This window comes from Vanessa tameamea, chromosome 4, assembly GCF_037043105.1.
Source record: "Vanessa tameamea isolate UH-Manoa-2023 chromosome 4, ilVanTame1 primary haplotype, whole genome shotgun sequence".
Classification (NCBI taxonomy): domain Eukaryota; kingdom Metazoa; phylum Arthropoda; class Insecta; order Lepidoptera; family Nymphalidae; genus Vanessa; species Vanessa tameamea.
Genome location: NC_087312.1, coordinates 5,926,065 through 5,942,455, shown reverse-complemented (window position 1 = coordinate 5,942,455; position 16,391 = coordinate 5,926,065). Strand labels below are relative to the sequence as shown.

The 16,391-nt window shown below is 31.6% G+C and overlaps 1 protein-coding gene and 1 long non-coding RNA gene across 2 annotated transcripts; one reads left to right on the top strand and one right to left on the bottom strand.

Moving 5' to 3' along the window:
• Positions 1 to 132: 132 nt before the first annotated feature.
• LOC113394455 (polycomb group protein Psc-like) lies at positions 133 to 10,406 on the bottom strand. The gene is made up of 8 exons (XM_064220657.1): positions 6,916 to 10,406; positions 5,841 to 6,009; positions 5,607 to 5,691; positions 4,941 to 5,121; positions 4,667 to 4,833; positions 4,141 to 4,436; positions 3,698 to 4,016; positions 133 to 1,591 (listed from the first exon to the last, which is right to left on the bottom strand). Exons 1-8 carry the CDS (start codon positions 10,180 to 10,182, stop codon positions 1,357 to 1,359), a joined length of 4,719 nt encoding a protein of 1,572 aa, XP_064076727.1. The 5' UTR covers positions 10,183 to 10,406; the 3' UTR covers positions 133 to 1,356.
• Positions 10,407 to 12,689: 2,283 nt separating this feature from the next.
• On the top strand, positions 12,690 to 15,015 carry LOC113394393 (uncharacterized). The gene is made up of 3 exons (XR_003368574.2): positions 12,690 to 12,859; positions 12,956 to 13,025; positions 14,944 to 15,015. It is a non-coding gene; the product is annotated as an uncharacterized LOC113394393 (long non-coding RNA).
• Positions 15,016 to 16,391: the final 1,376 nt, after the last annotated feature.

Below are 16,391 nucleotides of genomic sequence, written 5' to 3'. Positions count from 1 at the left end.
AGTCGGTAGTACATAAAAAAAAAAATGAAAAGAAGTCATATCACATATTTGAAATAGACCTTTTTGAATGCTTATAATAATATTAGTAAATATTTATAAAATGAAACGATTTCAATTCAATAATTGATAAATGGTATTTAGTTGGTACTTTATGATAATCCCAATTGTTGGTTAATTGAAAAGGAACTTTCTTTTTTTCTTACAAGGTATGTTACATAACTATGTGCGTAAGGCTTGGCACTGCGATAACAACAAGTATCTCTTGATTTTTATTTTTTATGATCGATTTGTACTTTAAATAGTATTTAAGTATTTCTTGGATGTCCTACTACACCTACCGGGACGGCAATTTTCGATAAATAATGCAAGATACATTTGCACTATTGTGTGCGCAAACACTACGAGATTCTGGAGGCACAAGAGTGTAATCAATTTAAAATTACTATCGGCTGTTGCTATTAGTTAATTAACTAAAAATTCTAATATTTTTGGTCCCAGGTATGAATCCAGGACGTCGAGAATAACAGCCTTATAAGCTAGCCATAGGACGAATGACGTAATTGTCTTTTTTCCTAATTTGTTTCTTTTTTGTGTCGATTCCGGCACGCATAACACAACGATGCAAGACTATAATAACAATTAGTATTTTCACAACAGATTTTTAAATTTGTTCACAACAAAACAAATACCTAATCTAGAAGGCACAACTGGTTCAAAACAAAATTATCAATAATAGTTTAGGACACAAGCATTAATTTTTAGAAACATTATACAAACGTAAGATTAACTTATACAAAAATAATAGGACTACGTTATTATTGTAATCAATCACGTGGAACAAATGACGCAAGATCCTTGACTATAAATGCGAAATTCTCATCAGAAAACCTTAAGTTCTTATATGGTCTAGATTAATATGTACTTTGACCTAGTCATACGGCATAGTCGTACTCTGTTGAAGTTGTCTACACCTAACATGGAAATTGAAGTATCTGTTGAATAACTTACCAATAAGGAATAATTTGCAACATTAGTTATTACATTATTAAAAGTATTTTTGGTCACTAGTAAAACTGTCACATGAGTAAAAATTCTTAAATACTTACTTAATTGTAGTACCATGGAAAAGGTGCGTGGTATGATTCACGTACATTAAATTAGTTATAAAACATAGTTATTATAACGGTTAAATTACAGCTGTTATAAAAGGTAATACACAACTAACCTATGATAAAATTGAATGTTACTTTGATTACGTGCCACGAATGTCTCACAATTGGCAATATCATAAGCTGGTATGGTAAACGATAGGTCAACTCTTGGTTATTTTCGAACATCGATCGATCCCAGTCGCACCTACGAAGCGAGACAAGCGGTGTCGGCGAGGATAGCGGCCATCAGCGGTCGGTCGCGCAGCGCGGCGGCCAGCTCGGCCTCGTCCCACAGCAGGCGCAGGCGCCGCGCGCGCGCCGCGCCGCCGCCCGCCGCGCCGCCGCCCGCCACGCGCAGCGCGCCGCGCGCCTCCAGCAGCGCGCACGCGCCCGCCATCTCGCCCGCGTCCAGCGCGCCGATGTTGCGCGCCGCCGCCACTCTGTGGGACCGGTCGTTTTCGATGAAGAATCTATTTGCTCTCGGATGTGCAATTGATTAGGCAATTATGTTCTCCTCGTTAACGGTTATGAGTACCCCTGGTAGTTTATCTTGGAAAATATTATAGTCGAAAAAATACATATAGGTATTATTAAATTCTCAAGAAACAAATCATTTTCTATTTCTTGTCCCCAATCATATTATAATATGGATATTAGAAAATATTATTAATTATTGTGTTTACAAGCTTTTAAATCGTAAAAAATCAACACCTGCAATGAATAACACTGTAACTCGGTTTACGCAATTTCGAGTTATCATATTCATATTGTACGAAAAATAAAGTCATTTTTAGCGATTATCTCTGTTTCTGAATACCCTCGCTAAACATTTTAACTATATTAACAGCATTAAAAGTAAGGAAGAATCAACTCGAATTAATTAAAGAGTATATTTAGTTACATATCATGGTATACTTTATACGCGTGATTATAAATATTAAACAATTATAATTTACAAAAAAAAAATTATACAAAAAACATACAATTGTTCTTGGAAATTATTATTTTAATTACTAAAAGTAAAATGTAGTCCTTAACTGACATATATATACTAGGGTTACTTCCGTTAAGGTGATCAACTCTCCCAGGGTGATGTTTTTTTTAAATAGTCAAAAAGGATCACCGTTGCATAACTTGTCCGACAGATATTTCCGGAAGGTCGTACGTACAAGTATGTACGATAATTGCAATAATGGGGCCGCAGTCACGAAAAAATATCAACAAAACCTCGAGGACCCACCATAATGTTGTTATGGTAGTCTCGAATTGGACAGGAGCATATGAAAATTGTGAATGTAAAGTATATTATAGGTACATAGGTGCAAATGCTGGTAATTTATTTTAAAACGATTTCTCATGAATGAGGCTCTTTCTGATGAATTATTTATTCCAAAGGAAGCCCCAGAGGAAGGGGACCCGGCGAAGCCCTTATAATATGACAAGGTACAAGATAGACGTTTTCATTGCGAATTAAAGGCTAACATTTAGAGACATCTCTGTGACCAATAAATTTAATTCCGATTTTGCTCATTGGCTTATTCGAAACAATGTAGTAATCGAATTTAAAGCTGAAGTAATGAGATGTAGGTCTACTCTCCGACCGACAATCCTTCAAGCTGCTCAAGGTTCCGAAAAGTTTCAAATTGAAAGACAGAGAGGAAGCAGTGCACCAAAACCCTGAGCTAAAATAATTGGTCCCATATGGAAACGAAGGAAACTTTTGCCAAGGAAGTTTTTTGTCATATGTGTCCTCTATATCCCGCTTCATCAAGGCTGCGATTGAGTAAAATCAGGTATCGAAAGTCTTCACTTGCACGTTTGAAAGTAAAAACTAAAAATGGTGAAGTGGCCATTAAAAAAGGCAAAACGGCAGACAGGAAAAAGTATTGTAATTGTATGATGAACACTTACAACTTGATTGCATACTTAGTGAGAAAGTGACAGTTATTTTTCTATATAAAATATAAAGAAAAATAACTCAAAGAAAAATAATGTCTCTTAAGAACGGCTTATTTGCATTTAAGTAATTTGTTACAATTTTTTTAAATGAAACTGTACACTGTTACCTCCTATTTGATTGGAAAAATACAATCTACAAATTTTCCTTATTATATTCAATGTATTTAAATATTTTTATTGATGACCAAAACTAAGAAAAGAATGACTATAAAAATTAACTTAACTACATTTTAATCCTATCTCAACTCCAAAGCGCACTTAAAAACGTTTTAAGAACTGTATCTCAGTCATACATTTTTCTATTTTATGACGTTAATTTTATCATACTATATGTAATTGATTGCAATGACAATGTCGTTTTATAAATTATATGCTGTGACATGTCATTGTAACTCGCAAAAAGTGATATCGTATATAATCATATGAAACTATAACTTTTATTGTGTTGAAGCAAATTTAAAAATTTTAGTTGGTATTAAGACAGCATAAATCTGTAGAGTTATTAAAATCGAGTTACAGTACTATTCCTTGCAGGTGTCGAGATAAACATATCAATATATTTGATGAAATATTATTATCAAACTAACCTTTTGTAAACATCATGTAGTTTTCCCATTACAATTTCTTTATTTTTGCCTTTGGTCAACATCAACATAAGACTGCATAATATCAGTTTTTGTTGCATTGGTAAGCCTTCGTCCACATCTGTTTCGATGTGTCTCGCACTTCCATATACATCATTCAAGACTTCCAGTACTTGTTTTAGTTCAACTGTCACTGATGTGTCCTTCATCATGTCGTCAACAGAGTGATGTTCAGAAAATTTACTACGTCTAGCGACGTCGATAACTCGACGTCCAATGTCTAACGCTCTTCTCATGTCACCAGACACGGCAGCAATTTTAGCTAAAAAGTTTTATATTTAAAAATATACGAAATGCATAACGGTAAAATATTGCATAATTAACATTTTAATTCTAAGAGCAGTTTCATTTTGAATAAGTTACAGCTTAAATTAACAAGAGAGTACCTGCTAACATCTGGAGTGCGACGGGGGAGAAGACGTTAGTGTTGTCCTCGGTGGCCAGCACATGCGTGAAAATGTCGATGATTTGCTGCTTGGTGTAGGGCGGGAAGTGCAGCGTGGCGGGGCGCAGGGCGCAGCGAGCCTGCAGCCGCGGCAACGCGCGCTGCGTGAGGTCCAGTGCGTTGGCCACGCCCACAAGCACCAGGCGCGCCGCCGGCAGCGCCGCCCACTCGAAGACCGTGTACAGCACCGATTGCCGCTTGCTGTCTAACTGGTCGATTTCGTCCAGCACTAGTAGACTGTAATATTTTATTTATAAAAATATGAAATAGTTTTTAGTGAAAAAAAAATGATTTAATCATTTATATACTCAGAGATGTTTACACTTTACTTGAGATTTAATTTAATGCAATAAGTTCAGAATCCTTTAAATAGAAGATTATATTTGAGCTTTTCCTTTAAACATTGTTAATAATAACAACTGTGAAATTTACATTAAATTTCATAGCAAATAATATAATTAACTTACATCATTTTATGTTTTTTTACTAAATAGTTTTCGATAGCATTATGACAAGCTTTCTCACTCGTGCCTGATGTTGGCAACTGTAACTCTTTACATATCCTACTATAAATACTCGCAGCTGATTTCATCATAGTACAGTTAATATAAACCTGTTTAAACCCATCTCTTATCTACAACAAAAACATGAATTAATTATATTTACATGTTACAACGCATAATATATAAAATGTATCCATTGTCAATACATCTTTTATTTTATTAATAAACTTTTATTTACCTTTGGTAATTGTAATATATACGATAAACTCGCCGTTTTGCCGGTACCGGGTTGTCCAGATATATATAAAGATGCAGATTGCTCCTTGTCAAGATGTTCAGTTAGAAAATTCTTCATGAATTCTATTTCTTTCTCTCGACTTACAAGTGGCTCTAAGGGTTTACTAGAAGAGTAACTATTTCTGAAACATTAACAACTCAATTTAGTCCATTGAAAATGCTTTCAAAAATTAGTTTAACATAAGAGTCACAATTCCCAGTGATATAGTGATTATTTCAGGCATAACTGTTACATACTTTTAAATAATAAGATATAAAAGTATTATAATTGAAAGGACTTCACAAATCCAACCGAAAACCCCACATTTTTTTATTATGTTTAATCATATACAGGAGAACTTGTTAAAAATGACAATTTTATTTTAATTTCAAAAAGATTGTCATACTGGCAAATATGATGGTAAGTGATCACCACCATCCATAAGAATTGACACTGTAAAAATATTAACCATTCCTGACATTGCCAATGTGATCACTTGCCTTGATCACGAGCCTTGGGGATGTTAGCTATGACCTTTGTGCTTGAAAATTTGTCACTAATCATCTTCTGACCTAATGCTCATCTCTGGTAAAAATTTAAGTAAAATCAGCTATGAATAATACTTACTGTTTATTTGAATTAATGGTCTTATCATTAAGAATTTGAAAATTATCTTCATGTTTTCTTACAATCTTCTTTGGAGAACATTTTTCTGTAAAAATAAAATCAGAGCATCAATAAGCCTCACACACATGAAATGTTAAAACAGAAGTTAATAAATAAAATGCATTGAATCATATAAAAATAGTAGGTGACTTTACAGGCAAGTTAAATTAGCATTGTTATAATACATTTTCAGACCTTCAGAAATCGTCCCAGTATCTTTATCTTCTATCTGTCTCTTAAGATTATTCCTTGTTTTTACAATGTTTAAGGTATCTTTGTTTTCATTGTTTGTTTTTTCCTTAGCTTCATTAAAACTAGTTCTCTTACGAGATTTAAAAGGTATAGTTGCTTGGAGAGTAGCCATCTATAACAAAACAATTAGACAATTGAAACTTTTTATAATTATAAACTTATCTTAATGAGTTTCAATTATCATTACCTTCAACATAGTCTAATAAATATTTTGGTGTCGTATTTGAAATTAAAATCGAATATTCAAAATATTATTTTTATTAATATTGATCATCACATTGGTAAATGACAAAAATCATTTAATTGCTTTTAATAATAAATTATATGCTTAAAAGATTTAACACAACTAACACTTAATTAAATGTTTTGATTAAGTAATAAAAAAAAATTGTACACAAATATAAAGTTTAGCCAAGTACTTACAAAATATTTTTTTGATAAAAGTAACATACACACGAAAATTTCAATGTCACATGATATAAAAATATATCCTACACCTTGTTACTTTTACTAAATTAGTTATGTACATCTAAAAAAAATTCAAGACGCAATAGAACAATCATTAAAATAATTATTAATGTATTTAGTAATTGATTATTTACAAAATCAACAAAACTTTCAGCAAATAATAATCTAACTCCATTATAAGATATATCAAAATATGACAAGTTATTTATTTATTATAAAAATGGATTCGAAATAATTTTAATTGAACAACATTTATTTTAAGAATGAGTAATGAATAAAATCAGCTACTGTATAGTAGAACAAAATAATTAAATCCAGGTTTCTTGTTTTAGAGTTAGACTACTTATGCTGTTTGTATGTTCTTTTGCTTGTTGCATATGCAATTATACATGTGAATCAATTGCAACTGAACAATAGGTGTGACATTGATAGCTTAATAATAATTATATCTATTTAATCCCATTCACTGCTTATCTTTATTGTTGAATTCATTTTGTGTTTGGTGAGCTATATTGGACATATTTTTAAATAAGTCATACTGTCTTTGAGCATTGAGCCAAGCATTCTGCATTTCCATTTGATGTCTCAATATTGCTTGATGGGCATGAGAAATTAATTGTGGTTTTGAAAGAAAATCTGCTGGATTAGTTATTGCTGGATTAGAACTAACACTAGGAGTTATTGGTTGTCGAATACCTGTCACTTTACCTGCAGGCATCATTGGTTTTAATGTTTTCATTCCTACTTTTGAAGGACCTGGGGAAGCTTTAGGTGATTCTGTTTTAGCTGGGTTAGCATTTGATAATTGAGTACTTGTAATTTGGTTGGATTGGTTTATGTTGTGTTCTGACGCTAAACTGCTTGCTTGTTTTTCTTCAGCTATCACTAGTTTTGGAGATGAGCTAGGAGACCTTGTTTGTGATCTTGGTGATGGTTGAGCATTACTTGTAGAATTGTTAGAATAACTTGGAGATGGAACTGTTGGATTTGCAGTGGTTGCATGCTTGACCTGGCTTCTTTGACTTGTTTCTTGTCTAGGAGAAGTCATTTGTGATCCACTAGCATTTAGCTTATCGAGTTTTAGCTGATTAATGCTACTTGTTGATGGAACTCTTAAGGTTTGAGCACCAGTAGTCAGAGGTCTATTCGACATATTGGAAAATACATTCGCTTGGGACAAAGTAAGTGGTAATATTTTTGGATGCATATTTTGCTTTTTAGCCAAATTGGCTATTGATTGCATTTTTTCAAAAGCTTTTGTTTGTTGTGGTCCCAATTGGCTTTGTATATTATGTGGAGTAGACAAATCAAGTGCTGCACTTGCCTTATTTTCAGCTGGAGGCAAATTTGGGTTAGTTTTGTTAATAGAATTATTAAGTTTGTTGGCAGCATTAAACTGTTTTGGAGTTGCTGGTACTAGTTTCGGCACTTGGGCTTTATTTTTTGCTACTTTAGGTTTTTTATCAGACTGCAGTGATTGCAATTGTTGTTCAAAAGTTTGTTGAAATGTTATAGGAGCAGAGAAATTTCCGCTTTGTTTTCCTAATTTTGTGTCTGAAATTGGTTTTAAGTTAGGCACAGGTCCCTTAGTAGATGTTTCAGATGTTTTATTAGGTATTTTAGCTGGAACTGTGTTGTTTTCTGTTTTATTCTGAGAATTACTTTTTTCAGCAATATTTTCAGCTTTATTCTGTTTCTTCGGATCAGTGTCAGGTAACTTAAGTATTTCAATGTAATTATGTACAGGAGGACTTGGCACTTTATGTGTGCTTGTACTAATAGCACTTGAAAGATTTTTGTTAACTACAGTTTTTTTTGGATCTGTACTTGTAGTATCAGAGAGATTTCGAGGATCTAATTTTTGATCAGTAAGAGTTATTGACAGTGAAGAGGGTATGTTAATTTTACATGAATCAAACAATGATTTTAATGGATCCCCAGAAGGCTGTCCTGTATTTGGAATTGGAAGAGATGTTTTAACTTGCGATAATATTTTGCTTCTATCTATTGTGGGATCACAATTATTTGCTAGGAGATCCATACGTAATTTTCCAGAAGTTGGTTGTTTATTTTGTGTAGATGGAATTACTGGTGTACTCGGTTTAAGATCAGGCATTTTTTTAGTTGTTGGTTTTAGTGTTTCAGCTTGTTTATTCATTGTAGGAGCCTCTGGTTTCGGCAATTGTAATTTTAAGGGTGATACAGTTTTTTGTACTAAGGGTGAAGATTGTGGTACGATGGAAGAGTCAGATGGTTTTCTCTTGGGAGATGAAACTGTATGAGTTACTGCTACTGCCCTTTTTTGTCCAGGGCTATCTGATTGTTGCTGATGTTTCACAAGTGACTGCTGCTGCTGCTTAATATCCTTAGGAGGTAATACAGGAGCAGTTTGTATATTTGAAGGTGGCACACTATTTTTCGTTGGTTCTTCAATAGTTTTGGAAACATTTGGAGCATCAGAAGAAACCTTTTGAGAATTTTCTTTGACATTCAATGTTTTTGATGTTCCCACATTACTTGTTTGATTTATTGGTACCTTAGCAATTTCTATTTTAATTTTTTTCATTTCTGGTAATGTTTTAGGAATTTCAAATTTTCTTTTTAAGCATTCTTCAACCTTAGGAGTTGTGGTTGATGTTTTAGGACTATTGTCCTTTGGAGATATGACAGCATCAGAATCATTTGCTTTGACAGGTGATGATTTAGATGATGTAGAGTTAGTATTTGCTTTTAATTCAAATGAATTCAAAAACTGTGATTTTTCAACCTCCTCGTCATTTTTCTTAAAATTTAATTTATTTTCATTATTTAATTTGACATCCTTTCCATCCTCAACACTTTGGCCTGATGAATCACTTTTCTTTTGAGTATCACCTGTTTTCTTAACATTATTTTCGTCAGGCATGGGACTGTCAGTACCAGAAGATGCTTCAGAAACTTGGTCATTAATATTTGGAGTTGGGCTACTTGCATTTGTATCTTCAGTACAAGTTGGGCTCGGTTTTCTATCAGGAAAATGAGATCCACCTTTTCTATTTATATCAAACAGTCTATTTCGTATTGCCACATAGTCAATAATTTGATAGAAGAACCTCATTGGTTCATTTCTTTTCCAGTTGTATATATAAGCTATGTCCATTAATGTGTAATAATCTGGTAGAGGTACTCTTTTGTATAAAATATCAATAGCAAATTGTGTGCTATCAATATCAAATTTCATACTGAGAAACTTTTTGAGATGACTAATGTTTACAACAGCTGGACATTGTAAATATCTTCTAGTAGTCAATGAAGACGGTTGTGCTTCATTGCTATCGGATGATTTGCTAGATATACTATCAGCATCAGTTGCATCTGCATATTCCAAAGAGAATGAAATAACGTCTTCGGGACTAAAAATAATTCGTTCTGTATCCTCGCCACGTTGTTCCGGTGTGGCCGATGCAGCTGGACCTGGCCTGGATGCATAAAATTGCTGACGTCGTTCCATTTCTTTTTGAAATAGACCAGGAACAAGTTTGTAAACTATATCTTGTAGAGCTTTATCTAACTTAATATTGGGTTTTGCTGAATTAATCATCATTTCACAAACTGGACAGTAACTTTTAACCTGAAGGTGTTTTATTATACAACTTCGGCAGAATGAATGTAAACATTCCACTATGGTGGTTGCGTCTATATAATAACCTCGACACAATGGACACGTTATGTGTTCATTGACTTCCCCTAATAGTGTTCGTTGAGGAACCACTGCTATGTTATTCTGCTCAGCCATCTTAACAACTTTTTTATCTGGTTGCTTGTTAGAAGTAACCATTTTCGATGATCATACCAAGATCCGTGATATTTTTGAAGCGAACGTCGTTGTTTATTTCACAATTCAAATAACATATTATTTGAAGCGTATTCTTCCTTATTAATATATAATTCGCATTTTAATTTCATTTGTTTAACATTTGAGCTAATATTTATAAATCAATAATATTTAAGACGCATACACTTATAGACACTGTCGACATATCACATAACTGATATTTGCAATGTTGGTAACCCTGTCTCTCAACAACATCAAATGATTTAAAACTATAACTACTCAAGATTTAAGCGATAAATAAATATAAAGAAAATAACAACACATAATAAATGATGTATGAAATTCGCATATCTTACCTTATTGTAGATATACACGTAAATTCTATTATTTTAAAGCATTAATTACAAACTAATTTTGGCGCGAAGACACTGTGCTTTCAGCTTTGACAATGCTGAACAGATGTTCTTCAAATGACTGAATGTTACTGTATAAAAAAAATTAAAAAAAATCTTTTCGTTAATGTTACACGTTGAAATACAAAATTTAATGTAATTTACCTATAAATATAATATAGAAATACATACAAATATTAAGTTGGTCTTCTTTATTTACTGAATAAAGTAAATTTAAGACAATAAAGATTAATTGAAAATAGCTGATGATGAGAAAATACTTAAATATTTAGTTGTATTTTTTGTCGACTTATTATTAAAGCGTTAATAAATAAAAAATAACTTTACTACGATGACGAATTTATATTATAAAATCCTTTTTAATTAGGCCAGTAAATTGTGGGAGAAATTTTTCAAATAATTTGTTAATATTGTACACTTTACATGTTTTCCATTTCATGCATTATATTCGGGATGAACAAAAACCATACTTTTTTATTATTTTATCCGACATCAAAAAGAAGTTGAATCTTTCGTGGTAGCAACTGGTAACTGTATTTCTACTTAATGTATCTGGTTGTGCCATAATCCACAACTCTATTTTTTAATAGATAATGTCAAATTATATAGTAAATATAGTTAAAATAAATTTAATATTCATATTTGAAGAAACTCAAATGTGGGCAAATTTAGACTTGGAGTACGCAGGGAACGACTGGATCCGTTCGCAAATAAAACTGACGCTTCGGTTATGACCATCGACATAAATTAAATCTGTAATATCTTCGAATATAAGAAATTAAATGTTATGCTGTAAAGACCATATTGACTTTATTATGCACAATTTATTTAAGGTACTTAATAGGATAAGGATTCGTAAATAGGCTATTTTTTTTTTTATTAATTTCTTGTAAAAAGTAAAGGATAAAAAATGGTTATTGTGAGTTATTCCTAAGAGATAGACATATACCATCGCGGAACCTTTTGTAGACGTTTTTAAGATGTACAATACTGGAGTACATTATTTTGATCTATCTCGTAAAGTTTCGACAGCGTTTGCAATGTAAGCGCCAAAAAATGAATGAAGCATCCCTTGTTGAATAACCGGATAAATAAGGGTATTCTGAATTGGATGGACATTTATAACGAATAAAGACGTCCGCGGCATTGGTTGAAAAAGCTGCTTGTGAGTATATGGTAGTATTGTTCATCACTGCTTATTGAGGCATAGTATAATAATTGCAGATATGTTCTGATATTAAGTGCAAATGACGATGGATTGCTCTCGTCAATTACGAGCATTAATTGTGGAGCGATCTTTTGTAAAACAGAATAGTTCACAATGAAAATGGTATTAATTAGATTCAAAAGATTTACTCAAACAAAATACAGAAATAGGTCTATTATTACGGGTATTTCTTTTGTTTTCAATGATTAGATGCACTGTTATGACATGATGACGTTCTAACCAATTTTGACCGCGCAATGAGAGACCAGCCAACTACGCTAGACATTTTAAAGACTATAGTGCACAAGTGTGTGCTCAAACATAGATGCACTATCTATTCCACCACTCTCATTTTCCGACGGGACGATAAATCCAACAGGGTTTAGGTGCAGGACCAACGGCTTTACGTGCTTTCCGAGGCAAGGGAGTGTACACATTTCTAACTTTCAGACACAGGGTAGTTACTAAGAATCTTTCGATAGAAAACCTGATAACTTTTTATTAGCCCGACCTAGTATTTGAACCCAGAACCTCGGGATATGCGGCCTTATATCTAACGAGATACTAACAAGGCAGTCGTGACATATAGCGAATATATCCGTAGTTCGAAAATTGAATTACGAGATTTGTTTCGATACATTCGTTTGAGACCAATTTGTATTTACATATTATACTAATGTTAAGAAAAAGTATGCCGCCTGTTATGAATTAACTTGATACAGTGCAGTACTTGAATGTAATAATTATTAATTGTTATGGTACAAAATAAATTTAATAAAAAAACAGTTATTTTCTTTAATTTTACCAGTACTTTATAAATAAAAATATTTATTAATAGTTATAATCGATATATTTCGAAACAACTTTAAAATCGAATGATTCTGTTTGGCTGGCAACATTCTCTTGACACTAGTAGCCATTATATTCCTTCTTTTCTTGTAGACTGAGCACGAGAGAGCTCATCTTTCTGTATCGGAATATTTCTACTCAATCCGATAAGCATTAACACTTTGTAAAGTATAAGTCTTTAGACTCGCCACTTTAAATCATGAGAGCAAAGGTATTTTATTTTAAGTGATCATTTGTTTGAGTGTAATCAAGTGTTTGTAAGTCTGCATCGAGATCCTCATTTCATTAATTTACTACTTTGTTTCAGTGGCGTAAGAAGCGTATGCGAAGGCTAAAACGTAAACGTAGGAAGATGCGTGCGAGGTCTAAGTAAAAAGGTATGTATATTTTTCCTAAAACATATTAATGTAAGTGTGACATATCTCGAAATATTAGAATCAATGCCACATTGTCGGCATTTTAATTTCAAAGCAATAACTAAAGAGGTTGGCTCAGATTGCTTATATTAATATTAAACTTTAATAGTATTTAAATTAATATTTACTATGAAATTTAAAAAATGAAGTTGACCATGCTGACAATTTACACAACATAACCAAAAAAAATATCTATAGAATTATAGTAACATGTGGTCTTACGCGAATTTACTGGTTAATTATTCAACCGCATTGAATTTTATCGTTTTACATGCTTGATTTACAAACTTTAAACGAAATTAAACTAAATTTCACAGTGGTCTCTAGCTGATTTTACTTGTAGTGTAGAAATGTTTATACTAATATCAATAAAAACAAAATTGATATATAAAATAATTCAACAATGCCGTCATGAAACATGCAATTCAATTATAATCGACATGTGGATGTATTTATACATGTTTAAGTAGTTCTGACATAAAGTTACCAATAAACAACTATCAAGTTAATTTGTTAATAATGATAGTCAATTTTAGGTTAATTTTACTATTGTAATGAGATTACAAAGTAAGTCAGTTCTAATGATAATTAAACCCAAGTATTATAAATATTTTTCCATAAATTGATTTGTAACATGTTCTTTGGTTCTGAAATTTGGTCTCAACAAGAGATGTAATTGTCATGCCATGGCATATAGTAAACATTTTTTAATTAAATAATTTCAAAAATATGCTGAAAACAATTGTTTTGATAGAAGTACAGTGCTGCTATCTCTTGATTTGAATTTCAATATTGTTTTGTAACTAATAAATGTTGTGTTGTTGACCAATTAAATTGATATTGGCAGAGGTAAGGATAACTTACATATGATATGATGAGGCGATATATAACAATCTTTAAAATTATATTTATACACAACAATTATATGAATATAACAAAGTTGATTTTGATAGAAACAGTAAAAACCATTGTATAAATAAAAGAAATATTTTTGCCAAATTAATATTCTCATTCATAGACAGCAGGGTATTTGATCCTTCACTTTTATCAGAAATAATGGCTTATTTTCGAAGCGATTTTAAGCAATACAGCATTAATCCTTATCCAATTAAGTATAAATACATTGTGCATTAGATCAATATGGCCATTTACAGCATGTAATTTAAATGAATATTTTCAAAGATATTAAGGATTTGACTGAAATGACTGAAAAACTGTGAATGTTGTATATACAGACATACTGTAGTATATTTCGTATCAGCATTGTGCAAAGCTAGGGGGGGAGCTAGTTGTACAATAAAGGTCTGTAGTTCCTAATGATGAATATTTTATGATAGAAAAAAATTGTATTTTTTTAGGCTTATATATTATTATCATGTGTAGGATAATGTATAAATATTATAGATATGAATGAGAAGTCTGTAGTTTTTGAATATTATTAAAAAAAATTGATTGATTAAAAATTTCACTACTGAAATTGGGTTAGTTTGTTTCTATATAATTTTCATTATAAATAGGCGGTAGTGTTAAATTAAAATTAACCTTGTTATATTATGATTCAAAAGTGCTGTTAAGAGTGTATTTGAACAAAGTACATTAACAAAAATATGTGTTTAACATTGCATGGCTCAATTACCATATTTTTTCTGTTTTGATAAAAAAATTATAAGTTTTACATATCCCTCTGAGGCAGTCGTTAACTCATCATGAGATTAATGTAAAGAATTGGAGGGTAGATTATTTATGTGCTTACTCCACCCTGATTTTTTATTATAAAATATTAAGGACTAAAAATGGCACACAATATTATCTACATCCATTTTTTGAGATTGTACTAAAAATGTGTTTATATATACTAATTATTTTGTTTTTGTTACAGGTACACTTGTGAGTGTGGAGTATATTATCTAATAAATCCTTCTTACATGTGTATTTAATAAAAAATTAAAAATCCGTTTCGTTTTTTTTTGACAATACCAATAATATAATAGTAATTCATGTAATCAATGCAGTTTATATAAAAAAAAAATCAAAATCGATTTAATTTCACAACGAAAAATTTAAACTACTGATAATTTATAATGAACTGAGGAGTATTAAAGTTGTCATTTTTTAAAATGTGTTCACAAAAAGTACATAAACCTAGTTTTGAGTTGTAATCTGTATAAAAATGACCATCACGATGGATAAACGCACACGTCCCTGGGGCATCACGAGTTCGCTAGTGCTGCTGCCGGGTTTTTACTAAGGCTGAAAGATTTAATTGCCCTAAAAATTTATTAAACCAACAGTTATATGATACATCTCAATACTGGATTGCTTAAATATTGTTTTAAATTAAGTTCCTAAGTTTTATCTATTCTTTTTTTATTTAATAGATGTCTGACTAGCAAATGAACCACCTAATGGTAATAAGTCACCGCTGCCTATAGACATTGTAGAAGAAATATTAACCATTTAACATATCATCAATACGCCACCAACTTTGGGAAGTACACTGGCTCGCTAGCCCTTTACAACATGAATATGTTTGGCGGCAGAAAGTATGAGTGGGTGGTACCCACCGAGACGGGCTTAAACAAAATTGTAGCACAAAAAAAAACTCATAAGAAAGTACAGTATAATTGCATTATACTAGAATTATTTTTTTTACAAATATTAGATAAACAAAAAGATATTGCATAATATCGAATAAGCAATAAATATTAAATATGCAACCTATACCTACTTATTTTACATTCGCTGTAAAAAGTTTTGTTATACTTTTTGCTTACATATTCTTTGATCAAATTCATAATTTAGTCTTTTTTTGAGCATGACGTTTTACATATTTTATAATTAAGTACTTATCTTTTATATTATTTTTAAAATGGGACGAATGGCTGGAATTAAATGGGAGAAAACTATTCAGTGCCGACCAGTTCACAACATTATTTCATCAGATTTCCCTAAATATAATCCTCAGCCTTGGAAATTTATGGTACTGTAACGTTGACCGATAAACATACAATTTCAATTACTTTGTAAATCTAGAAACTCTGTGAATGTCTTCACTAAAATTCAAAATTCTTCTTAAAAATCCAGCTTACCTACTAATTTACCTTTCCGAACAGTGATAATACAATATAATTTTAGCATTGTTTGCCTCATATATAGAATATGCAAATACATAAGACATTCATGGGGCTTGTTATTCAAATTATGTTTAACATTAAGCTATTACCTAATTTATATTTTTATTATTGAAGTTACGTTAAAAGTAACATGAAGCATTTTGTTTTAGGAAGGACCAAATCGTATACAATGGCTTCTATCTTACGAATATTA